Below are 27,731 nucleotides of genomic sequence, written 5' to 3' on the forward strand. Positions count from 1 at the left end.
GAGAATACTGGGTACATACATTACTCAATTGATTATACATACTGTAAAACAAAAACAAAAAATGAAAAGCGAAAAGCGAAAGAGAGTAAAAAAAGAGTAGTAATATTTTTTTTGTTTTTTTGCTTTACTACCATAAACAAAAATAAAAAGCAAAAGGAAGCGAAATATTTTAAATGAGTTAAGTAAGAGTAAAATAATTTTTTGTTGTTGTATTTAACATGGAATGGAATTAAAAAAAATAAAACTAAAAATTGTGAGAGATATAAGAACACGAATAACGTTACGTTACGTACTTATCTAGATAACGTTGTTTAGAAGGAAATTTTTCGTTCTTAATTGTTAACTAATTCTTAATTTGAATTTTAATCATATCTATGTAATTAACAGCGACACATATTACATCTTAAAATTTATTAAATTAAAAATATTTCCATTACTTTTATTTATCATTAGTATTCAAACCAATATGATATTTATGCATATACAAGTATATACCTGCATATGTATGCCATAATATGTACAAATTTTTCTAAACTTATTTTAAAATTGATTGCCACAATCCTGTTTTTACAACAGATAATACTGCTTATAAGCAAACCACAGGGGCCCCTAGTCATTTGTATATTTTAGTGCTTGATTTAAGTTAAAGCAAATTTAGTATACCCTTCGAATACACGTCCGTACGGATATAAAAACTATAATTTGATTAAGTATTTATTATATTTCGGGTTTTCATTCATATTCAAAATCAAACATATACACAAAATAAATTTCCTAAAAAAAATAAGTAGTACTCTCAAGTGTAAAATCGTAAAAAATAAGTTTTAAATCAGTTTCGAATAAAATGTTTAAGAACTAGAAATCAATCAAAAATATTTTAATAAAAATTAGTTTAATTATTTTTTATAAATTCTATAAAAAAGAATCATAATATTTTAAAATCTTGAAAAACTCCGAAAAAAAAAAAATTTTTAAATTTTCGCAGGTAACAGCATAAACTAGATTAACTTAACTTAACAAATCGATGTTTAGAATAACTTAGCACAAAATCAAAATTTATCCAATATTTGAATTTTTCCCATACAAATCTTATAAGCTCAACAAAATTTCATTCGATTTCGATAATATTAAGATGTTCAAATTAATTTTTGGATAAATATACTGTACTTTCGAAAACTGATTGCGGATTTTACATTTTTCACCATTTTGAAGAAAGTATTCAACCGAAATTTCATATATGAGCTTTGCTCGACCGTCCGCGAAAACTGCTAACTCTTGAAAGACATCAGGCATCAGCAACTGGACGTTTACTACGGGCCAAATATACATTTTTGCGTATATAAAGAGAAATAATTGACCGATTTCATTGAAATTTAATTTTTGAATTCCTCGTATTAAAACAATGAACATATAAACTTTTTGGAAAGATCAGGGCTCGAAAACTGATTTGCGGGCCGATTTTACATTTTTCACCATATCTACGGAACGAATTGATGGAATTTCTTGAAATTTAATATTTGAGTTCTGGTTAACTGTCGAGCATTTCTGGGAATTCGGGTAACACAAAGCGAAACTCTACTAAGAGCCAAATTTACATTTTTCTAGGTATGTTAACTATAAGCTTACTAATGTCCTAAAAATTGGAAAGAAGTATTTAACAGACATTTTCATAATATTCTGTAACCTTTTCACTTAACTAGACAATATACAATGCGGTCGGTTACGTGCTGACCACATCAGAGTTTTTTTTTTTGCAATGATATAAGAGATCTAGATTACTTATAAATTTATGAGCACTTGAAATAAAAAGAATAAATTTTTTGCTGAAAATATTCAAAAACAAAATTAATAATTAAAATTTAAAAACATAAAAAATTTTGTTTCTCTTTTGCAAATTAAAAATAAAATTTAATAAAACCAAAATATAAAAAATTAAATAAAAGTTAAAGTCATAATGAATGTATGGTTGTTTTTTTTTTCCAAATTGAATTTATTTAAAAAACTTTATATAAAAAAAGAAATTGTTTAATTAAAATACATTATGGTTTCTTCTTTGTTTTTTTTTTTCTTAATTTTTTTTTTGGCTTTTTAAAATCTGATATAAAAATATAACTTAATTTTAAAACTTAATTATAAAACAATGTTATTGAACAATGAAAATTAAACGACGAAATTAATAGAAAAAATCTAAAAATAATAATAATGACAAATTTTATTTTTTATGAATTATTTATGTAATACAATTAAATTTTGTTCGTATGTCTCTATTAAAATTACTTTGGTAAAATAAATTTTATTCAAAATTTCAATCATTCATACTATTCAAATATTATGTTTTTAATAATATTAACACATTGACATAAGTTTGGCTTTGAGAATGTAATTTGGGGCAACTAATTTTATTTCAAATTAATTATTTAAAATATTTTAATGTAATTTTTTGAATATTGCAGAATGATTCGAAAACGTCCCCGTCCTATATATCTATATAACTAAAATAGTACAGGGTATTGTGAAGATTTATGTCAACATCCGAAATCTAATCATTGTAATTAGTGTGATCAATTTTATACGACAAGATGAAAATTTTATAATATCGAATTGAATAATAATTCTCAGAACTTGTTTGTCAAATAAAACAAATTACTCAAATACGTAAATGTATTGAGGAATTCTTTAACAAGAGGATTATTTTATTTATTTACTTAAAGGTTTATTAGTTGCCTTTATAACCCATCTTAGATTTTATCAGGCTCTTCTTATTAATTTACTATTGCAATTGTTTTCATATTCAAGAAAACAAAATGAAAATTCAGTCTATTTATAAATTTGAAATGACATTTATATTATATTTAAATGGAATGCCATTAATATTATAATCCATAAAATTGTGTCTGCAAGAAGTAAATTAAAGAAGATGGCCTTTAAAATGATGTAGTTTTAAAAGGAGTAAAATATTTATTAAATAACTATACTTATTCAAATTTCAATATTATCAAACAATATTAATATTTAATGTAGAAAAATATGCATTATTATATGCCAATATGTTAATTTATTAAAATACAAAATTCTGAGGCAATTATTAAAAATTTTATCAATCATTTTGTTATTTATTTCAATTTATTTTAATTTTATTTTATAATAATATTTTTCTTTAATTTATTTTTATGAAAAACAAAACAACACACCAATTAATTTTTAATGTTAAAAATCCAATTTATATTTTTTATTAGTTGTCAATGTTTATTAATTATCATCGTATAATCGAATTTTCAAAAATCGAATGCTACTATCGCAAATTGATGCGTTTGCAAAAATTTTTGGTGAGGAGATGATTATAAAATAAATTTTTACATTTTAAAAAATAATTAATGGAAATATTTTGACTAATGAACCGGACTAGTTAAAAATATTTGAAAGTTAAGAAAATAAAATATTATTTTCTTATTTAATTTGATTAATAATTAATAACAAATTTGTTTTTTTTTTTTAATTTTGACACATTAATTTGACAGAAATTTTTGTTTTTTTTTTTTGACAAAATATAATTTTTTCTTATTAAAAGTATAGCCAATAATTTTAAAAATTTATCCAATTTAATTAAAATTATAAAGTTTTAACAATTATTTTATTATTAATTACCCATAAAATTTTTAACTTGATAACAAATATATTTATATTTTCTTTAATTAATTTAAATATTTATGTATTTCAATTATTATTATTTTTGTTTTAAGTTTTGTTTCTAATGAAAATGAACATGAAATAACAAAATATCGGATTTTATTTTAATATTTTAATAAAGAATAATTGAACATGATTGTAAAACGCTTTTAATATTATCATTTATATAATCTTGTATATAACTTAAAATTATTTGAAAATTAAAGAATAAATGTATATGTACGTAAGTAAATTAATAATAATAATATTAATAATTAATTCAAAATAATATTTTATTTCATTTGACATTTCAATTTTGTAATAAAAAATGTTTGTGCATTAAACGAACTACAATAGAATAAAAAAAAAATAAAATTTTTCATATAAAACTTTAAAAAACTTATACCATAGAGTTAATAATAATATATAGAAAAGATAAAATAATGGCTATTCATTTGAGTAAATAAAAATTATTAAAATTTTTCATGTAATTATAATTTTACTCTATGCTCATGATGGCTTATTCTTGGAAATGAATATTAAATGAGAGAATAATATAAAAAAGAAAACTGATCATTGATTTTAAAAATAGAACAATAAGCAATGAGAATATTATGACAAATATTTACTTTATATAAACAGAAAAACTAGACTAAATTTATATATAATGTGTAGTAGCATGCTTCAAATTTTATGTTATACTAATGTTATGTATATTTATAAATGTTATTGAAAATTTGGTGGATTAAGCTTCTTCACATATATTCATATATATATATATGTATATGTGTAGGTACAGTTTTCATTCTATTTTAAGGAATCATTTTTTTTTTTTTCATTATACGAGTACATTATATAAGATGAGTACATATTGAATTTTTTAAAAATTTCGGATCTCAATATTTTTTTTTGAATTTGAAAACTTACTACAGTTTGTTGTTAGGATTTTATTTAGAGTTTCCCCATTTTGAAGATTTTTTTTTTGTTCTTTTTATTAGTAAATATATTTTAAACTCGATTGATTATAACTTTCTATATTAAATTGTTCATTGTTAAGTTTATTTTGTTTTTGCTTATTTTAATTTTAATTTAACATTTTATTTTATTTTTTTTTTTTATTAAATTTTATTTAATTATTTCAGCTTTTAAATATTGTAATAATTATTATAGTTTTTCGTTTTTCTAAATACACACACATATACACTTATGTATGCCACAATATTTTAATATTTTATTTTTAATAAAATGATATTCTCTCACATATATAACGATTTTGTTGCTTGTTTTTTATTATTTTTTTTTTGTTTGTTATATTAACATAATAATTGTGCATATACATAATTTTGTTTTTGATTAAAATATTAATTTTATATATAAATAGTTAGTTAGTTTTATTAACTTTTTATTTCTTTAATAATTTCTGTTGTTATTGATGTAAATATCGGTAGTCAAATATCTTGATTATTTTTATTCGATGTTTGTAATATTGGTTCATTTTTATTTGTTTCATTAATATTTTGTTGATTTCCTTGTTGTCCATGTTGTTCTTGTTGTTGATGTTGTTGTTGATGTTGTTGTAATTTTTGATTTTGTTGTTGATGTTGTGTATTATGATTATCATTTTGATTATGAAAATTATGATTATGATATTGTTGTTGATTTAATTGCATTTGTTGATTTATTTCAAATTCAATATCTTCAGCATCTTCTGGATATCGTTCAGAACAGAATATTGCACCTTCACGTAATAATTTTAACAAGTTAATTCTGTCCTCAGCTGTTCGTTTGGCACACAAGTCTCTGTTTTTTTTTTGTATTAAAATTAGAAAAATGAGAAAAATTTTTAAATATTAATATTAGTGATATTAGCTATATGAAAACAAGAATATAATAAAATTACATAAGAATTATAAACATTATTCGGCATGCATTACTTTCAAAACTTAGTATCTAAACCAGAATATAATTGCAAAAAAAAAACTTAATTGAAAAGCGAAAATATTAAAAAATGTAAACCATAAATATGCCATTTTAATTTTTTTTTAAAACAAAAATTTTAGGTCATGGGACTAAAACATTGTGAAAATCCAAAATTTGAATTTGGCTTATTTAACAATAAACTTTTTGATTCTTATAAATCTAGAGAATTTTCCAAAAATTTCAGAATCCTGAAACTTTAGATCTACAGCAATCTGCCACCCACAAGAATATGGGATGTTAACCAATTATTATTTCAAAAACCAATTATTTCAAAAATCGATTCGAGCCTAAATCAACTTAATAATTTAATAAATTTATACACATAACAGTTATTTAATAACAAAATAATCGAAATAACTATAATTTTAATGGACCATATATTTTTCATTTTTTAATAAAAATACAATATCATTCAGTTTAATATTAAGTATACTTTAAAATTCCAAAATATTAACTAAAATCACGTTTATAAAATATAATACAAGAATTTCATTTCTCAAATTTAGGATATGACACCAGAATTTTCATGTGAAGAAAAATTTATACATTTATACATAATGTATAAATAGTATATTCAATTCAAGGCGCATTATTATAAGAGATACTAAATGTAAATTAAGGATATAAAGTACTTTACGTTTATATACGAAGAAGAAAAATTTGAAAATCTTATTTTATTAATATGATAATCCAATCTTATGCAATATTTTTCAGTACGTTTTTCTCTTTTATTTTTTATTTTAAATTTTTCAAATGATTGCATATTTTTATATATAAATTTCCTTTTTACATTTATTCATAGTACTCATTTTTCAGTAAAGAAATTTGTAAATATTGAGAAAATATTAATATTTTTCAATAGGATTTCTCTTAGCATTGTCGAGGTCAAGTATAAAAATAGAATATAAATTTAAATAAGAAAAGAAAAAGCGTATGCAATTTAATAAAATCTGCATATTATCTCTCAATACTCGTATATAACAGAGAATAAAATTTATTCTATATAGACTCTCTTCAAAATTGCATATTTATTATTTTCTAATGCTCGTAGAATCGAGTTCATTTTTCTATATAATATGGAATTTTTTATCAATAGTCACTTTGATTTTTCCTTTATTTTTTCTCATGGCTTTTTGTAATTTTAATAATTTTTTTTTTTCGAAAAATTTCAATATTTTTCTTTCTCTATTAAACGAGTTAAAATTAAATTTTATTGATATTATTTTTCTAATGCACACAAAAAAAAATTGTTTTATTTGCTTAAATATTTCATTGTTTTCTTTCAGAATTCATTCTTTAAGATTAGATGCGAGAAATTCTCCATTATATAAGATTAATTTCATTGTATGCGTATAAAATATTTGATATGCATGAAAACGAATATATTTCAGTTGTACACGTGTAAACAGTTAATTAACTTAAATCTAAAATTGTAATGAAGAAGCAAAAAAAAAAACAAAATTTATGAATTATGAGAGTTTGAAAAAAATTGTAGGATCAACTAATTTACCATTTAAAAATTTCCTCAAAAATTCAAAACAAATCATTTCATTATAATTTTTGAAAAAATTATAAGAAATTCAAGAAAAAATTATAATTTGAATTCAAATAAAATCTATATTATCTACTATTACATTAAATGAAATTTAAGATGATTTATTAAAAATAAGAGCATAATATCAGATTGGGTAACATATTAGAAACGTGACCAGTTGGATTCCATCTTTACAAAAAAATATCTTAAAATACAATCTAATTCGCAATCTCGAAAAAAAATATTAATCACAGAAAACGCAAAAAAAATTTTCTTTTTCTTTGAAATAAGGCGCAATAAATTAACAAACGTCTTTGAGTTCACATAAATATTTAAAAATTTTCATCACATAAATTCTAATATTAGAATGACAGTATAATCTAAAATAAACAGCTATTAATTATGAGCACCTAAAGCGAATATGTACGCAATAGAGTATAAGGGTACAATAAGTTTAATTAAAATGCTCAAATAAGTTTAATCAAAGATAATCAAAATCTTACTTTGGAAAATCAATTTTAACAAAAAAAGGACACCAACGGTCATTTGATTGGTAAGCCATTCAAGAAACACATAATTTGGGAATCACTCAGCTGAATAAAATTGATGGTAATAATAAAAATCTAAACTACTTCCTTAGTAATCTGACAATTGAGCATATTTCTCTAAAACATTATTTGTTTTTAGGTTTCTCAAATGTAAGAAATTGTTTACATTATAAAGATATTTGAATGAATTCCGATTATAAAACCAATATTTATTATGAAAACAATACCGTCTCTTATATTATTTAAAGTAGATAGTATAGAAAATATTGAGGAGAGATGGTATATAGCATATTGATTACATTAAGAATTAAGCTCTAAGATCAGATAAATATTGATTTATTACAATTTAATATTTTTTGTATATAAGCATATTACATATTTATAATTACTTTAATTTTATGTATATGTATGCATGTAATTTATATACAGATAGAAAAAAAAGAAAAAATAATTTCCAACGTTAAAGAAAACTGTCGGAATAAAGGACTTAATCATTTTAGCTTTTCTTCTGACATTCATTCCATTACATTGTATTGTAAATAAAATGTAGATGTAAAAATTAAAATTTTAAGTAAATTAAATAATGTTTATTCAACAAGGAAAGCCCCGTTGTGACGGTATCAAGAAAATCGACATCAAGAAAACCACTCAAAAAATCACTTGAAAAATTGGAAAAAGGACCACATCTCAGCTTTCTACCATGAGAACAAATCACTAAAAAAAGTCACTCAAAAAATCGTTTGAAAAAGTCACTTAAAAAAATCCCATAAAAAAGGCACTCTAAAAAATCACTAAAAAAGTCACTCAAACTTTCCCGACAAAAACCTGCGTTTAAAGGTCCAGACCCCAGCTTTCTACGTTAAAACGTTTTCATGTTAGAGCCATTCAAAAATGTCATCAGGGGTGTGACCGACAAACAAATTAACATACAACATTGAGCTATTATTATAATCTATTATAATGCTAGGATGAAACTAGGCTAAAAATTCTTTATGATCTAAGTTGAGTTCAAGTATGAAAAAGCAGTAAATCGAACATTATTGTATGCGATGATATTTCCAGTGGCTTTGAAATCATACAGCCTTTCTTTAATTTTTACATATTTAAATTCGAAAAGCTTTGACATGCACTCGAGAAAATTCGAAAAAGAAGAATTTTTAATTTATCATTGAATTTTTTTTTAGAAATTTGCCTTTGTTATTTGAGCATTTATCGAATAAACAATAAACATCTACACCTTTATTATCAAAAGACTAAAAGAAAGTATTGAAAACAAGATATCGGAAACGGAAATTCTAAAACACATAAAATTTTTATTTAATAATCTGTTTAGTTTGAAGAACTTAAAACCTTAACATTGAATTTTATTTAAGTTCTATGTTCTTCCTCTTTTATTTCCGAGTAATTTAAATAATATGCCAAACATGAAATCTGTCCATAATATGACACCATTCCATAAACATATACGCAGACAACATTTTCAAAACAAAATAATCCAACTATAAAACAAGAATACAAAAACTTTAATTTCCTATTGTAAGAGAAGAAAAAAAAATTAAAGTGTTTTTGTTAAACATACAAGTACTCTAGCTATGTGAAAATATTTCTTATAATAAAAATTTTATTTTGAAATTTAATGCAATCCTATATTACGTATATATATATTATGCCTTGTATTTACACCTACTCCCACACAATATTTTTTTAATACATTGCCACTCGACACTTATTAAATATTCAGTATACAATAAAATTTTTGGAAAATATTCACTCATAAGTTCTCAACAATACTATACACTTGTTTTCCTAATTTATTCTTGTTACAACATAATATGAAAATTTAAGAAGGAGACAACAATCAAAACAAAAAAAAATATAATAATAATAAAATCTGTGCATACACAATCAAAAAAGAATTCATAAAAATTCAAAATATTCAAATTTCTAAGAATATATTCAAAGCGAAAAATATTACGAAACATTAAAATAATTCCGAGAAATTATGGGTTAAAAGGAAAACGGAAATCGAGAAGGATTTCCAATAAACAAAAAAAAAAATTGTAGTTTATAGTTATAAAATGAGAAGAAGAGATGCCAATTACAAATGAATCGGATTTGATTTGACAATATTTACTCTGGTTGAAGGATAACTTCGAATATACATTTGAAAAAAAATAATAAAATTAACAACAAAAAACTTACAAAAATATTATTAATTACGATTTTAAAATAGCACAAATTTAAAAATTTATTAAGGAATTAGAACAGTTTCCTTGCTAACAATATTCCTTGTCCATAAATCGGGTTTAGGTACTCTTTTTTTCGAACAGACCATCATTAAGCTGCACAAAAGGCACAAATTCTTCTACTCTGATAGAGCTCCAAATTCGACCCAATATTTTTTTTCAAATAATAAAATATTTAATTATTTTTAAATGAAACTCGATATTTTTGATACATAACTTGAGATTCTTCAAATTCGGCAACTTCAAATTAACTCAGTTTGGTTTGCCGTTCCAATTTGCAGAATTGACACCTAGACAGCCATTAAAAAACATTAATATTAAAACAAATAATAATTTAGAGTACGTTCATTGGGCAATTAATCTCATGATTTGAATTGATCAATTGGTCGATATTTATTAATTGGTCGATATAAATTCTATGTTCTATGGTGGCTACTTGAAATATATTATTTTTAACGTAAATTCACACCATTCAAGCCTGGACTCATATTGAGCATCAATGGTCGGTTGTAAATTCAGAAAACAATATTAAAGGGGTAACTAACGTTATTCAACTGAAAATGTACGAAAATGTATCTCAAAATCGAATCGTCCGAATAGACCATCCCTGTTGCTGTTGTTAGCTGTGACCAATGTTTTTATTTGAACGCTTAAACAAATCAATTTTTACGTATAAAATATTCAGTTTATAAACATAAATAAGATCATAAGTACGTTATATATACTATAAAACCCATATATAGATTATGAACAAATTTTATATAATATCTATAATACACACAATAAATAAATTTTTTGTTAAACAATATAATTATCCACACATTTTGAATTGATAAATTAATCTTCAGGGATTAAATACGTACATATAAAATGTTTATTTCAAATTAACAATGTTAATTACAAAAAAAGGAAATCACCAATTTAAATTTTATATCTCTTATGTACACGAATCATGTTTAAATAATCATGTAGGCACTTTTGATTTAGGTCATTATAAAAAGGAGATTGAATCATTTCCACATTCATATATTATATGATTATAGCATGTATCATGCACTTTAGATTATCACATATCCTCCATAATTAAAATATAAGTAAGAGCGAATTAAAAATTCTATTAAAAAATGTTGATTGCAATTAAATGAAGCAATAAAATCCAATTATAATAAAAATAATCATAAAATTAATGGAGAAATTTTTAATTTTTAAAATTTATGACTGTATTGTTTGTTAAAATATTAAATTCTTTATTAATAATTATCGGATTCAATACACGGTTTAAAAACAATATTAGTGACAAAGCTGTTCTTAATTATATACAGAACTTAATTTTCTATTGTTAAACCAATTAGGTAGAAATATGACCATCTACAGACATGAATGTTGGCACAATTATCACTTCCTGAAAATTATAATAAGAAATTGAATATTGTTCTTTTCCTCTTCAATAGTTCGAGAGTTCGTTTGATCTATGGCACATAAATAATTCGACTCTCTTAAAAAAATCACAAATGTCATTAGTCCTCCCTTATATTTTTCCCAATTATATAAAGGTTAATAACTAACAAATCGAAAATTATACTTAATAATTAACCAATTTCATTAGTTTTTCCTTTCTGCCATATTTAAAATCATGAGGTAAAAGCTGGAATAACTTAAAATTGTTAAAATAATATTATTTTTTTAACTTGTTTCTTTCTTCTTCACTTTTAAACAAAAAAAAACGCTTAAAATTTAAATAATGTCAGAACCAAAATCTTTCTTTCAACTCAAAGCATTTCACGTTTAGTTTATTTTTTGTCTGATTCTTTCATTCTTATAGCCTCAAAAAGTTTATGTACTACATTTAATTTCCAAATTTTATTTTATTATTATTATTATATTTTTTCACAAAGAAAACGTCAGTGTTTAATTTTCAAATTCATCAGTAATTATTCAAAGAAAATGAAAAATTTTAAAAATATTATCTTTTGACTTTTTCATTCATTTTTTCTCTATTGATTTATAAATATTTATTTTCAGTAAAAATACTCGGTATTTAAAAATAAATTTATACATCATAATATGCTCTATAAACAAACAGCCCTCACTATACTTCAAATCATTTATATTTAGACAATTCACTCACATACAAGGACCTAATGTGAAACATTAACCACCAACAGATCAACGGCCTTTTCCTGTGGCGGCAAGTAAAAAATTTTCCAAAATGAAGGTTCAAGCGAAAAATCCTTATAGTAAATCTGCGTCCAACGGGACTCTGCCCACAAACAAAAGAAGTAGCGTGGATGTAAATAAGGCTTATATAATTAAGACTCAGGTTAAAGTCTTACCAGGTGAGTTATTATATGATGATAATGAAATAGAGGCAGGCCCGGGATCTGCACTTTGTTAAGTAAAATTCTAAATTATCTTCCAATTCCAGATTTCTATTCCAAGGATCAGAAACCTGCACTGGTAAAGAATAAGTTCGAAAGGAGCTGGGCACAGTTTGTTGTATGCTCATTCTATCTCGCAGGAGACAGTAATCTTTCAAACGAGCCAACAAGTGGACTTTTATTGCAGCCAGAATTTACATTTTAGTTCACTAATATAGAAATAATCGAACAATTTCCTCAAAATATGATACACATATAATACAGCAAAATTATCATAGTTCGGAAACCGAACTTTGCATTTATTGAATTAATTAGGGAAAATATTCCAAATGTAATATTTGAGGTCCATTCACTAACTAAGTTGGAGCTAGCTTTTTAAAATTTCTAACTAGTCTTTAAAGAACATCTTCAGAATATTGTTATTCTTAATTCTTGCGTTTTACATACTGCCCACATCATATCCTTGTTTTTGTATGTAAATAGTTTTATTTTATTTGAATACATAAAATAAAAAATAAGATAATAAAAGTAAATAACAAAAAGGTGCAAGAGATAGAGGAAAGAACAAAAAGCAAAAATTCAAATAAAATCGATTTATTTAGCTTCTTGTAATCTTCTGTTATTGTTCTTATTACAACAGGAACATTTATTTTTCCTTTTCATTCCTTATTCTCAATAGACATCAACCTGTGAATATCTGCAGGATAAAATGAAAATGTCTTATCTTTATAATCTTTTCTTCTTCTCTCCTCCTTTATAGTTATTTTCTTTTTTGTTATTTTCTTTTGTTATAAATATTTTTGTTATTTTTGATTGATTTCAAAAGCAATATTACGGTATCTACACAAAATCCACAGCAATAACAATAATATTTTCTATATACACAGTAAATTATACCGTTATATAATTTGCATGTATACCTACTATTGATAAGTGTAGATGTTAAACGATTTACCGTTATTACTGGTAATAAAAATATTATTTCTTGTCATACTTACATATTATGTGTATATAAATTTTTTCCTTATTGTAATAAAAAAGATATTAATTGCTGTTGATCCTAAAACTATGCAATAATTTTTTTTGCCCCAATATAAATAATAAAAGTTATAAATTAATGTCAAACATTTAATAGTAGAATATTGTCATACAATATTAATTTTTTTGATAAATATTCGGAAAATATTTCTTCGGAAATGGTCATTCTTTACAAAAGAAAAAAAATAAATATAAGAAATTTCGCTTTTACTTTTATGATGACAGGAGAAAATTTTTAAATTTATGTATTGCAAGTCATTTTAATTTTATGAATTTTCAATTTTTCTTTGAGAAGTTCCCGGCCTTGTGAGACACAACCATTTACTAATAAGGCAAAGTTGAGTTCAACTTTTATCATTAATTTTCGACATACTGCCGCATATATAAATGATATGATATAAGAATCTTGTGTGGGAAAAGAAAAAAAGAGCTTTGTTCAAAAGATATCTTTGACAAAATCTTTTCAAATTTTATGAGTAAACCTCCATAACTTAAACATGTTACTATTGTATTGTTTCGATGCGCGTTATTTTAAATTTAATATAAAAATATTTTTAAAAAAATTTTTAATTTTTCACAAAATTTCCATCTCCATTTACCAAAAACTATAATAACCGTGATGAACACACATTTTATCATAGAAAGTAGAAAATAAATTATAAAGTTAACAATAAAACCATAAGTTTTTCTTTATCCTAAAATTGTCGTTTGTGTTATCTTTCTTTTCACTTCTTTCTTTCTTTTCTAGCATATTTAGCAAAAAATTGAAATAAATCTCGTTAATCATTTTATTCTGTTAGTTAGGCTATTTCAATTTTTATTATTTGATTTCAATTTAGCAAAACAGTTGAGAATTCCTCATTAATTCACCTGTTTTTAAGCACTTTTGAATTTTATGATTCTCAAAACAGGTTTTGAGTTTTCCATGTCGTCATATTTGAAAACTCATGCATGTATCAAATTGAGCCACAAATTGAGGCACAAACAGTTTTTTTTTTAGCCTCTACTATGAGCTACATGACATATTCTCTGTCATAGTGTAGGGTTAGGTCAGAAGCGGTTTGTGAAAGTGAGTGGATACGAAGTGGCGTCTTCGGGGTTTGAATACTTTTTTTTTTTTAGCACAATTTTGTTTTAGTACAAAAAAAAAATTTAATAAATTTAAAAAAAATTTTTATAGTTATTTAAAATTATTAAAGCGATATGTGCTTTTATAGAAAACAAAAGTATTTTGAATCCATAATTTTCTCTTTACCTTAACATAAGACACTATATTTTATTAAATTTCATCTTAAATATCACATAAACACACAAACAGAAAATATATATATATATGTAAAGTTGATGATAGATTGTCATTGTGTCATAAAAATATTCTTTAACATTCTAATTCTATACAAATTTGTTTTAAAAGGATGCTATGAATATTATTATATAAAATGTTATACATTTATGTATATTAGAAGAAAATAATCGTTTCTTGTATATAATAATGATAATCCTGAATTTTTTAGTATAAATTTTATTATATATACTATACGTATAGGAAAATATCGCAAGATAAAATCTTAAAATAATTTTAATTTCTAAATCATTTACATAGGAACTAATTTGTATTGTACATATAGAAAAATATAGGAAGCATCCTAAAAGAGAAAAATTTTTTTTTTTTGTAATCTCCTTCTATTTTCATTGGTATTTTCTTAAATTTTAAAAGTTTGTTTTGAAAAATATGAATCCTTGTAAAATTATTCCGGAGGCATAAAAATATAAGAAAATTAGTAAAATGAAATATTATTAGAATAATATTTATGTGAGATCCTTTTTTCTCCTTAAATATAGTTATATTTCATACAAATATGTACATACTTTATATATTTTTTATATATATATATATATCGTATATAAATAACAAATAAATGTACCCTTGAAATTTTCATAAAAGAAAATTTATGAGATAATATGAAGTTAAAATAAATTTGAAAGCAAAAGTAAGAAAAAATTTCAAAGAGACACAAAAAAAAAAGGATAAGAAAACTGAAAGAAAGTAAAATTGAAATTTAAAGAATGTGTGGATGTGTATGTATATATAAGATACAAATTTTAATATCATAAAACTATCGTCAAGGTGAAAAATTAAATTTTTTATTAGATATTAAAATTTTTTAAATTGTCAACATAAATTTATAAAGTTATTATTTTTACATTATATTTAAATATTATATTTTATAATATTAGCACTTTAAATTTTCATAGCTTTCCTCATATGACATTAATATTTTTAGAAACAAATTAAAAAAAATTCATTGAAAAAGTTTTGCATTTTTCACGGCGAAAAATTTTATTTTTAAGATTATTTATAGCAAAATTGTTCAGAACAAGATCATCTATGTCTTCTTTACAAAAAACAATTTCGAAATTTTTTCGAAACTTCGAAAATCAATTTCGAAACAAATTCGAAATTTCTAGTCTTCTTTACAAAAAAAAACTCGAAATTTTTTTACATTTTTTCATACTACAATCGTAATATTTGTATAAAAGTTATTGCATACTTTTTTTTGAAGTTTATTTCTATTGGTAATTTCATGTTATTTCCTAAAAATAGAGAGATCAATTTATGACTAGGCGGAACGAAAAGTCATGGCAAACCGCATATTCGATAGAACGAATATTTAGGAAATAAAAGTACAGATCTGGGAATATTTCAGTTTAGAGGGAAGCGACACAAAATCGCAGTAAATCGGTAGAAAAGTTGATTTAGCTTGGGACATTCCCATTATTAGGACGTTCACAATATTATTAATACAAAAATTTATTTGAGCATAGTCATTTTCATAACTTCTCACCATCACCACACCGAATATGTTTACGTAAATATATGTACATTGAATTTTGACCAATTTCTAGAAAGAATTAAAATTAAAATAAAAAGTTCATTCCAAACTTGTCACGGACATTTACACCTTTTTCTTCTTCAAGTAAAATAATTATTTTCTTCTCATTTTTTTTTTTATTTTGTCGTCTCTTTTAAATTAAAAAAGTTTAATTATTTTCGTAAAAATCAAAATTTTCATGTATGTGAATAACATTGTATATAATTTTGTAAAAAAAAAATATTTTCATAATTAAAAACAAACAAATGAATAAATAATTAGTTAAATTTTCACGAGATTGAAATTTGATTAAATTCATCAACACAAAAACATTCACCAATATTAAGTTTGTCACATCACTTGAGGTAATGGAATATTATTGAAAAAAAATTAATCAAGAACACTATTCATAATTGAAATAATAATTAAACAATGAGAAATTCAATAGACACATAAAAAAAATTTGTTAAAATGGATTGAGTCAATCCATTAGAAGTAACAAACTAGAATTCAAGAACATTAACAAGAATTTCAAGTAATATTTATGCACTAGAACAAATCAAAGAAACAAGTGCACAATTTACCTTGATTTTGAACTGTATATAAAAATTCATTTTTGTTCTTAAAATCGCCTATGGTTGTCGTCCTCCTTTTCATTCCAATTAAAATGAAAATAACAGAGAAAAAAGTAAATAAACCAAAAATTTCAAACTTTTTGTTCCACATAATTTTAATTTTTTTTTTTCAAATTGTTTTGTTTGCGCCAAATTCCATAACGAATTTAGGTTTTATAAAATAAAAATTCTTTTTATTTCCCATTTTGTTTAGTTTTCTCCGCTCAAAAACGAATTTCAAGTTAATTTTGGTACAAAAAGGAGAACCTAATTTTAATTTTTTTAAAGAATAATTTTTGTTTTAAAGAGGAAAACAAGAATTATTTTTTTTTTATTTTTTGTTTACTTTTTTTTTTTGTATTTGTTTTTTTTATTGTTTTTACCGTTTTCAAATGCAAACGAGAAAAATAAACAACAATTTCATCTTTATTTTCTCTCTCTCTCTGTCTCTTTTTGTGCTTTTTTTTTTTGCATAATTTCGAATATTTCCCGCAGGTTTGTAATTTGTTTATCGACCACCGGCAACCATTGCCGCCGCTAACAAGCAACTTTCGTTTGCCGTATACCGCAAAAAGAAGCGAAAAATTAGATGAAAAAAACAGGATACCATAATAAAAATAATAATTTTACCGCCTATTCAAGGGCACAAACAAGAACTTCTTTTAGGACTTTCAGCAAAAATTTACATACGCACGAAAAATAAACGACAAAATATTAAGAGTAAAAAAAAAAACTAAGAATTTAATCAAAATATGGCAAACAACAACGCGTATAAAAACAAAAAAGAAGATAAAAAAAAATATTGTTGTGAAACATTTTTCAAAAAAAAATAAAGACAAAGAAAAATTATCCCCACTTCTTGTCTCTTCTTTTATATAGATCCTTTATTCCATTCTTTCTATCAGATTTTTATTAAATTACAAAAATTAATATTCAAAAGAAAAAAAAAGAACAACAAATGACCAAAACTGTAACAAATTTTTCTTATTCTGACCCAAAAATAAAAAAAAATCCAACCACAATATTTGTATAAACAGATTACACTGATAGCTGCCCCTCTTCACATAATGATGTTTACCAAGACAAACGTAATAAAAGTTTTCTGTTTTTATAAATGAATGATTTTTTAAGGATTATAGAAAATAAAAAAAATAAATTTAATATACGCATAAAATGACGCTGCCATTTTGTTTAAAAAATTTCTTTATTTTTTCTCCCAGCTGATGTTTATTTTGAAAAGCATATCTGCCAAAATATCTGCATGTCAATTTTCAAAAATGTCAAAGTCATTTAGAAAAAAAATAAATCACAATATTGAGTGAACTTCAAATTGGAACAGTGGGAGGAGTACTAAGATACTAAGAGTAGTAAGATAAGCAGCACAAACAAAATTAATAAAAATTTGTAAGCCGAATATCATATTGCCATAATAACAGCACTCTTAGTCAATGAATACTTGCTGCACCAATTTTGTAAGCATTCAAAATTTTGGAGTGCAAACACAATTATTTTTCTGCTGATGACAGGTTTTTGGGTAAGCAAAATTTTATCAATTTTGTTATCGGATACCAAAAAGGTTTTGTTGATTTCAGCCAGTTGCTTATGTAAAATGACGATGAATTCAAATGAATTAAAATTAAAAATGATTTGTTAGAGATTCAACGAAAAAGAACCCTTAGTTATATTTTGCTTTGAATTTTTCATTAAAATTTTTAAAAGAAATTAATTGGTAATGATAATAGGTATTTGTTAAAGTAAACTAAACATAAAAATAACAAAATTCATAATTAAATGTTTTGTTATATCTCTTGTTAACACCTTTTTAGGCACACAACACTCTTAAATAACTTAAATATTCAAAAGAGTCACAATTATTAATATTTATCTACATGCAAACCCTTTGCTAACAATTCTATATTATCGCATTAATGAGAACAATCAATAAAATTTAGCGAAATTTTAATCCAAATGACGTGCTTACAGCCATCCCTTGCTCCAATAATAAATTTATTTATTATTTTGCTTAATTCACATAAAATTGCTTTTAGTTAAAGTAGAAATTCAGTATTGAATCCTCTAACACAAATAATTTGCTTAATATTTTTTTTCAACGTTTCCTACATTTTGTAATAATATGGTGCCTGAAATTGTTATTGACACAAAAATTAATAAATATATCAAGAGACACAATTAAAAGTAATTTATTAATTTATCTATTAGATAAAGTCAGTTTGCAAATTTATAAGTAATTAACATGCGAAAAACAAAGCCTAAATTAAATACTCTTGAATATTTACATGATAACACAATTAAATTATGAAAAGTAATTGAAAAAATGAAAAGGCATTTAATATTAATGATAAGATAGGGTATATGTAATTGAATTTATAAATAATAAATTCCGAGCCCCTAAGTGCACGTATTCGCAATTAATTGCGTGTTTAAAAAGAAAACCAAACTTAATGTTAATATTATGCTTCAAGTAAGTTACGTACACCTTATTTTTATACCCGTACGAACGTATGTTCGAAGGGTATACTAAATTTGCCTTACCGTTTGTAACGTTAAGAAATAACGGCGTTAGATACAGACTCAAGTGTATGTTTTTGATCAGCGTCAAATTCTGAGTTGATTTAGCTCTGTCTGTCCGTCCGTCCGTCCGTCCGTCCGTCCGTCCGTCCCAACGATAACTCAAAAACTAATTGAGCTAAGTTCACCAAATTTTCACAAATGATTTATTGTAGTAAGTGCCAGAACCCTATTTAAATTGGACGTGATCGGGGTACAGGTTCGGGCAGCTGCCATACAACTTCAAAATTTATTTGGCTATATCTCATAAACTATAAAAGTTGTGGTATTGAAATTTCACACAAACGAATATATTAGTAGGGCCAATGTGTCTCATAAAAGTCGTTGAAATTACTTGGCTCCTTCTGGTACCTGCCCTACAACTTCAAAAGTTATTTGACTATATTTCAGAAACTATTAAAGCTATGGTATTGAAATTTCACACAAACGAATATATTAGTAGGGCCAATGTGTCTCATAAAAGTCGTTGAAATTACTTGGCTCCTTCTGGTACCTGCCATACAACTTCAAAAGTTATTTGGCTATATCTCAGAAACTATAAAAGCTGTGATATTGAGATTTCACTCAAGTGAATATATTAGTAGGGCCGATGTGCTTGATAAAATTCGCTAAAATTTCTTGGCTCTTTCTGGTAGCTGCCATACAACTTCAATAGCAGTTTGGTACAACCAGTATTTTGAAAAACACATAGTACTGAAATTTTGCATAAATTAATATGGTAATACGGCAACTTAAAGTCATAGTCTGTCCCATAGTTAGTTATGGCACATTAGTTATTCACACATAGGATAACAAATTCGTACGGGTATCACAGAGTTGACAAGGTCAACTCTATTTTTTTTCTCGTTTAAAATAAATCTTAAATTCTTATAATTTTATTTACAATTTCCAAAGTAAGTTAAGCCCGTTATTAAATATGTTATGATATACACTAGTGGCCAGCTAAATAAGACATCGCAATTTTTAAAAATTAAAACAGGAAATTTTAATGTTTACCACCGTACTAAAGAGTTGAGTTGGTTGCAAAACTCATTTTTCCGGCAACAAACTTAGCATTTACCGTCGCAACAGACTCTATTAAACTTGTTTTTATCAGTCTATAATTAATTTTTTTCATTATAAAAGTGGCTTTTCTTTATGCATTTTTGCAAATTCTAAGCAATGTTTTATATTTTTTAAAGACACAAGAGGTTTCTTCTTGGCAATGCACCCTCTGAGTATTCCGTCTAATAAACGTCTTCTAGCATTTCTCGCAGACACTTCGAAATTTAAATTTTCTTTCGGTTGTTGCTGAATCTTGGTAAAAGAGCAAGAAAAGAATCTTTTTTACTAAAACGTATTATAGTTCTATCTTTTTTGACCGTTGTTTTTTTGATTTAAGCTTTATAACTTTTCCAAAGACTGTTGGTTTTGTACAAAACAAACAGATCTTCCTATTAGGGTCGAAATTTGCTCTTGCCTAGTACCTTTTCATCTGGAGTTCAGTGTTTTCCTCGCCCCATTTTCCTATTTTATGAATACTTCCACAATATTTCTCAGCAAAATTTATTTCTTTTTAATAAAGAAGCTCTAAAATTCCAAAAACTCAATAATTGTTAGCTTTTACTTTCAAAAATTATTAAAATAATTGCTACTTTTGCACCCTGTTTTATTTAAATGTCTGCAGCATAATTGAACCAGTACCTTTAAGGCGTCATTTATATCGAAAACAAAAACTCTCATTATCTGCAAAACTTATTTTTTATATTCTGTAAGCTAACACCAAAAAAATATATAACCAATGCTTTTGAAATTCTGCGTGAGAAAGGCAGTATGTCTCAAAAGATTAATATTAGCTAGGGTGTTTTATTTAGCTGGTCACCAGTGTAGGTTTGCAAGCAAGCAAACATGTTTAACAATAGTTCCAAAATTCCAAATATAACAGTTTAAATCAACTCGTTTTCAATGAATAGTCCAAGCTTTAAATGTTTATAAGTAAAATTAGAAATTTTCCTCCCAAGTTAATAAAAATCATAATTCTAAAACTGTTTATAACTTTTACAATTTATAATGCCATACTGATCAAAAAAATATTTGATAGGCAAGTTTTTCACAAAAACAAAAATATTAATTTTTCTTGAAAATGGCATATTTTATGAACATGCAAAATATATTAAGTAGGAAAATCAAATTATTCAATACTAAAATATTTATGAAAAAAAAAAAAAAACATTTTCAGAAAAAAATTTAAGTAACAAGAAAAACAATTAAAATACAAAAAAAATAACAGAACAACAAAAAAACAACTTCATACAAAAATAAAAAGAAAAATCAATAAAACATAAAAGAAAAACAAAAAAACAAAAAAACAAACTATAGCTAAAAAAATAAAAGTATAGACATCGAGACTTTTAGATGGGAGGGGAGTATTAACCACCATCATCTTTGGTCTCTCCCCCTAACCTGCCTGATGACTCCCTTAATTGTTCAATAAAATCTTTTCCTATTAAATCCACCAAACTATTCGGATCCATATTTGATAATGTCTCCAAATCTGTTGTATCATTCATAACAGATACATTGCATAAATTATTTTGCAATTGTCCAACCAATTTTCGTATTCTTTCATCATTTTCAGCTGCAGCTGCTGCATCCGTTGTATCACCAGAACTCTTACGATGACTTGATATTGTAACATATTGAGTAGGCTAAAAATAGAAAAAAGAAAAATGGTATTAAATTATAATTTTGGAAACACATAGCAAAACTATATGTATACATATATCTTTGTGCATACAAAAAAAAAAATGGCGCATAGAGCTAACAAAAAAGTAATTTAATAATTTTAAATAATGTTAACACTTTAACAGCAGTTGAAATTATTTATTACTTAATAAAAAATATTTTGACTATATTTCCGAAAAAAAAAAAAAAAATCTAGAAAAAAATGTCCTTATTCCACTCTATTCGTTCGTTAGTGAGCATATCTGTTTACAAAACTTCTATACTCGTTAAAATTGGAAACTAATGGCTATTTAAAAGATTTTCTTAAAATTAGTAAAAAAAACTAATGCCTATTTATATGAAAACCTAAAAAAATCTAGGAAACAAAATAAAACTATATCAAATGTTGAGTCCATTTCTTTTCACATTTTAAACAACATTTTTCTTTCAAAAGATAAGTTATAGATGTCTAAAATTTTAGTGATTTGACGACATTAGTCCTCGTCTCTCATATTTCAATATTTTTATTAACTCATTTCTCAAAAATTACTAGTTAAATCAAGTTCCTGCAATATCAATTAATTTTAACTCTCCTCCTAAGCGTATGCAATAATATTTTACACTACAATATTAGGGGAATAATGTGAATATAGAATAAAAAATGTATTTTCATAATCTTAAGATCATTTAAAGGAAATGCGCTACTTTGCAAACAACATTCATTCGATTTGAGTGTAATTAATTTATTGTCGTTTTTTTTATATAACGTGTTACCCTTTTTACATGCCATCATACATTGAAAAATTTAAAACAGAATGAAAAGTGATATTAATTTTATTCAATATTTATAACGTTTACTCTTTGTAAAATACATGCATACTTATATTATAATGTTGGAAATTATTAAATATGAATGTGTAAGGGAAACAAAGCATAGTAGTCGTGCCTTGATAAATAATAATGTGACAAGAAATTGCCCAGACAATCAACTGGAATATAATATTAAAATAATATTCATAAAGAAAAGTCTATGAGATTATTTGTCATCTATAGGGAAATTTAATAAAATTACTAAAACTGTACTAAAATTCAGCCTTTAACTCATTCCTTTGATTAGGTCATCAATCTGTTCTGTAGTTGTATGAAAAAATTTCTATTAAGTTAATATTATTAGTGTAATTAATAATAAATCGTATTACTAATAAATAGGCACATTACTTATTAATTAAAACAACTACAGGTTGTATTACAATTCAGTTTACTAAAACTGGTTTTTTAAAAGAAATTTTGTAGAGTTTTTAGAATTCAAATAAAAAACAAAATAAAAAAATTGTCGCAGTTTTAATTTTTATTTATAAAATTTCTATAAATATCCCAACTCTCTTGAGAATATTGCTAAATCTAGTTAATTTTTTTTTTTTAATTTGTATACATGTGTGCATCTGACATAAAAATTAATTTTCACTTATATAATTTTTATCTTCTTTTCTTCCCAAAAATTTTATCTTCTATATAACGTATATATTGTGCGTGACTTTGATTATTAGAGCAGTCCACTCGTTACTCTAAAGAAATCGATTTTATTTGCTGACGCAATAATAGTAAGGACTTTATTTTTTTAGTTTTTTTTGCAATAGGTCACAAAAGAAATACGTAACATTCATTGGAAAATAAAATGTAAAACAAAAAAGAATATAACAAGAAAAGTCGCGTAACTAAGAAGATGAAACAAAAATATGAGATGAAAAAAATTCATATTGAAAAAAAAACTAACTGCAAAAAAAAAAGAAAAAACCGATATTTTATCCTGTATGTTTGGCAATGAGATAAAAATGAAAAAAAAACACACATTATTTAGTATAGCATAAATTCAAGGTTACACGCACATAAAAAACACCACAATGTGTACTTTATGGCGAAGATGAATAATGATGATTGGAAGAAACACGACTGAAAAACAAAAATTTTTTTAAAAAAGGAAATGAACTTTTTATACTCGCAAAAAAACACAATTTTAAAGGGGTGTAATAAAATTTCAAATCCTGATTATGAAAACTTTAATTAAAAAAATATTGATGCCATAATAAAGATTTATAACGGAATATCTACTTAAGGCACGGGTTATTTCTGACTAATATCTTCAAAGACTGCCGTGAAAGGGAGGAAAGAAATGATAGTCTTTGCTCATGTTCACTCCGCTAACAATTTCTTCACAGAAATCATCTCGAAAAAATGCAAAATTCTCACTTCCTCCTTATTCTGTTGTTTTTTTTGGCGGGTTATGATTTAACTGAATGTAGATGCATTTTCAAGGTTTTTTTTTGAAAAGCTCGGATTTCTCCAGGTTTTCTGGCCTTAAAAATCTACAATCATGATTATCTAAATGAAAATTTTTGTTCGATTGCATTTATGCAGTAACAAATTTCCACATGGCTATGAAATTTATTTAAAATCTTAAATTTAATTTTAGAAATTTTTATTTACACCAATAAACACGCTAAAATTATTCAATCTTTCAAATGTATATGATATTTCCAATTGAATATACATTTCCTACTCTTATTCTTGTTATAAATAAATTTTATTGAAAAATTATAGCTTTTTGTTGTAAGGATAACGAAAAAAAAAAAAAAATTTGTATGTGTTTTATATTTCCTGCCTGACTTTATTAATATTTTCAGTTGATATACTTTCAATTTTTATTACATTTTTAGCACGTTTCTTTTTAAGGTTTTTATAGCATGGTATATTATAAAATATATTTAGCAGTGCATATTCATAAAATATAATAGTATTTAATGAAGAGAAGAAAAGCAACCTTATAATCAGTTCTCTTTTTTCTTTAACCTTTATTTTATTTATACTTCTTTCTTTGCATTCATGAACGTTAATAAATGTCAGATAATGTTAAAATAATTTTTTTTTACAATTTATTTATGTACAATATGTATATACAACATGTACACATAATATTTATGATGTAATTCAAGGTAAATATTAACTTCATATAATATTGTTAGTAACTACAGTTAATTAAAATGAAGACAAGTAAATTTATATAAAAATGAAACATGATAAAATAATTATGTGATGCAATATAATTGAGAGAAAAACATAAGGAACATAAAAGTTTTTGGTGTCGATTTTCATTAGATCATGTTTTTTTTTTTGTAAATACTTAAAATAAGCAAAAAATATTACATATATTTATTTGTATTTAAAGTAATTTGAGTCCTTCGTTTTTAATTAACTTACAACACTTGAAACTGCATAGTCATGTAGACATTCAGATTCTATTCCTTATTAAATAAATTATTAAAATACTATGCAAAATACAAGGTTTTACCTATGATCACAAGAAACACTCAAAAGTCCTCTGTCTGTTCCAGTTTAATCAGAAAATAAACTTAAAATTTTCCTTAAAATTCTTTTAAATATTTCCGGAAATATTGTTCGTGTACATTGCTTTCTATTATATATTATTAGAGTCTGCAGTTTATTAGTGATCTCGGGAACAAAAATACCTGTATCGTTTCTAATTTTATGAATTAATTTAGTAACTTCCAAACTAATCAAAATACTATCTACTACCAGCTTTAAAACAATATACAGGAAACTACAAAGATTTGCAATTTAAAATAGAATTAAAAACTTCATTTATTCGGTACATGATAGTATGTACAACAGAAAATTACAAAAACAAAATATGTAATGTAAATAAATTTCATTTAAAACGGAATCAAAATGCTATACTTTGTATGTGTATAAAGAAACCAATGTTAGTAAGAATATTAAATTAATACTATTATTGTACTGACAAGGATAGGAAAAACATTTTTTTTTCAAACGAGATATTTCTCTTCTCTTCTACATACATATATATTCAATATTAAAAAAAAAGAGAAAATTTACATAATATCATAAATATTTAAAATTTATCACAATTTAACAGACAACTAGACTACTTAACACAGTTTTAATAAATAAAATTTAATCCATTCTATTTTACTAAATACATAGATACATATATTTGCATACACACACACTATAATTTAAAATATTGTTTTGTTACATAAATCGCAATAAGGGAACCCGAAAAAAAAAATAAGGGATTCTATTTTTTGTGCTTCTCTTTCATTTTGAAATTTTTATTTAATAATATTTCGCACAGTTTCTTATACATGAAGCTAATAAATTTTTAAAGTTTTAGTAAATATTTTGTATGTTTTGTTATAATATCTATATTTTTTTAAATTTAATCATAGAGTGTGTATAATAGAACTGATATTTTTAAAAATAAATTCGAATCACACAAATATTTTTAAAGTAAGAGATTATCCTTCCACATATTCAGAATAAGTACTTAAGCAATTTTAATTTTAATTTGCATATTTTTAGGGGAAGGTCATAGTAATAATGTATGTACAACATATAATTTTTATTGCATACTTTTAGGGATAATTTTAGCAATAATATAGCAATTTTACAAAATGTGAAAATTAGGTCAAACATCATATAAAAAATCACAATTTTAATACTCAAATAGTCATATTCATACACTACAGCTTCATGAAGGGTATATTAACTTTGGTATGGAATTTGTAATCACTTGAAAGAGTCGCCTGCGATATATATATTTATTTTTGCTCAGCGTAAAATTTAGCATTAATTTAGGCATGTCCGTCCGTGGGCCTACCCATACAATAACCTAAAAACAAATAATCCCATTTTATAGATTTTGAATCAAGTACGAAACTCTTTAATAATTGAAAAATTTTCTAATCAATTTAAAACACCCTATAGTTGAGGAAAACAATATTTTTTTTAATATTCAAATAAAAATGTTTTCACTTCTATCAGAATAATTTGGAAATGAAAAACCCCACCATAAATATTTGGTGAACAATTTCTCTGAATTTTTTAACAACAAAGTAAAAAAAAAAGATTGAAAAAAAAAGAAACTTATTCAACTTCAAAAACATTTTTTTAATAGTTTTCTACGAATTTTTAGTTTTATACATTAAATAGAATTTCTTTAAAAAAGGAAAAAATATTCAAAATTTACCCTATAAAAAATATGCAATATTTTACATACATGGCATATATGTAAAGAAGTCTGGAAAGAATAATAAAAATATTACAAAAAAACACACACACACTTACATCAACCCAATGTTCACCAGGAAATACAGCTATTAATTCGCTATTCTCTTCCAATGTTCGAAAATATTCTTCATCATCGATTTCAGTACCATCAGAATCTAAATGTATAGTTGGCAGTTGATCAATTTTTTCAAATTTTTCAGCACATTTATTACGCATTTCTTCCAACGATGATGCCATTATAGCTTTTTTTATATGACGTGTTGTGTCCTTTATCTGAAATTTTCGAAAAAACAAAATAAAACATAAATTTAATACAATTTAATCTTATTTAAATCTATTAGTTCATAAAATAATATTATTATTACCCTTATATTTTAAATAAAAAATACTTTAGTATTACTGTGAAAGTGAGCACATACAAATTTTATAGGATAATTCAGGATATCATAATAAACT

At 24.1% G+C, this 27,731-nt stretch overlaps 1 protein-coding gene across 2 annotated transcripts in view; it reads right to left on the reverse strand.

Moving 5' to 3' along the window:
• LOC129615550 (cap-specific mRNA (nucleoside-2'-O-)-methyltransferase 1-like) overlaps positions 1–27,731 on the reverse strand; it is a 140,205-nt gene that overhangs the window by 22,968 nt on the left and 89,506 nt on the right. The window contains exons 2-4 of one of the 2 annotated variants that reach the window (XM_055530789.1): positions 27,327–27,548; positions 21,909–22,153; positions 4,594–5,466 (exon numbers count right to left, since the gene is read on the reverse strand). In XM_055530789.1, coding sequence (XP_055386764.1) covers positions 5,115–5,466; positions 21,909–22,153; positions 27,327–27,548 — 819 coding nt within the window. In that variant the 3' untranslated portion in view covers positions 4,594–5,114. The remainder of the gene's footprint in view (positions 1–4,593; positions 5,467–21,908; positions 22,154–27,326; positions 27,549–27,731) is intronic. The other variant, XM_055530790.1, reaches the window with a different exon arrangement.

Source organism: Condylostylus longicornis, unplaced genomic scaffold (assembly GCF_029603195.1).
Source record: "Condylostylus longicornis isolate FDR11 unplaced genomic scaffold, ASM2960319v2 ptg000137l, whole genome shotgun sequence".
Classification (NCBI taxonomy): Eukaryota; Metazoa; Arthropoda; class Insecta; order Diptera; family Dolichopodidae; genus Condylostylus; species Condylostylus longicornis.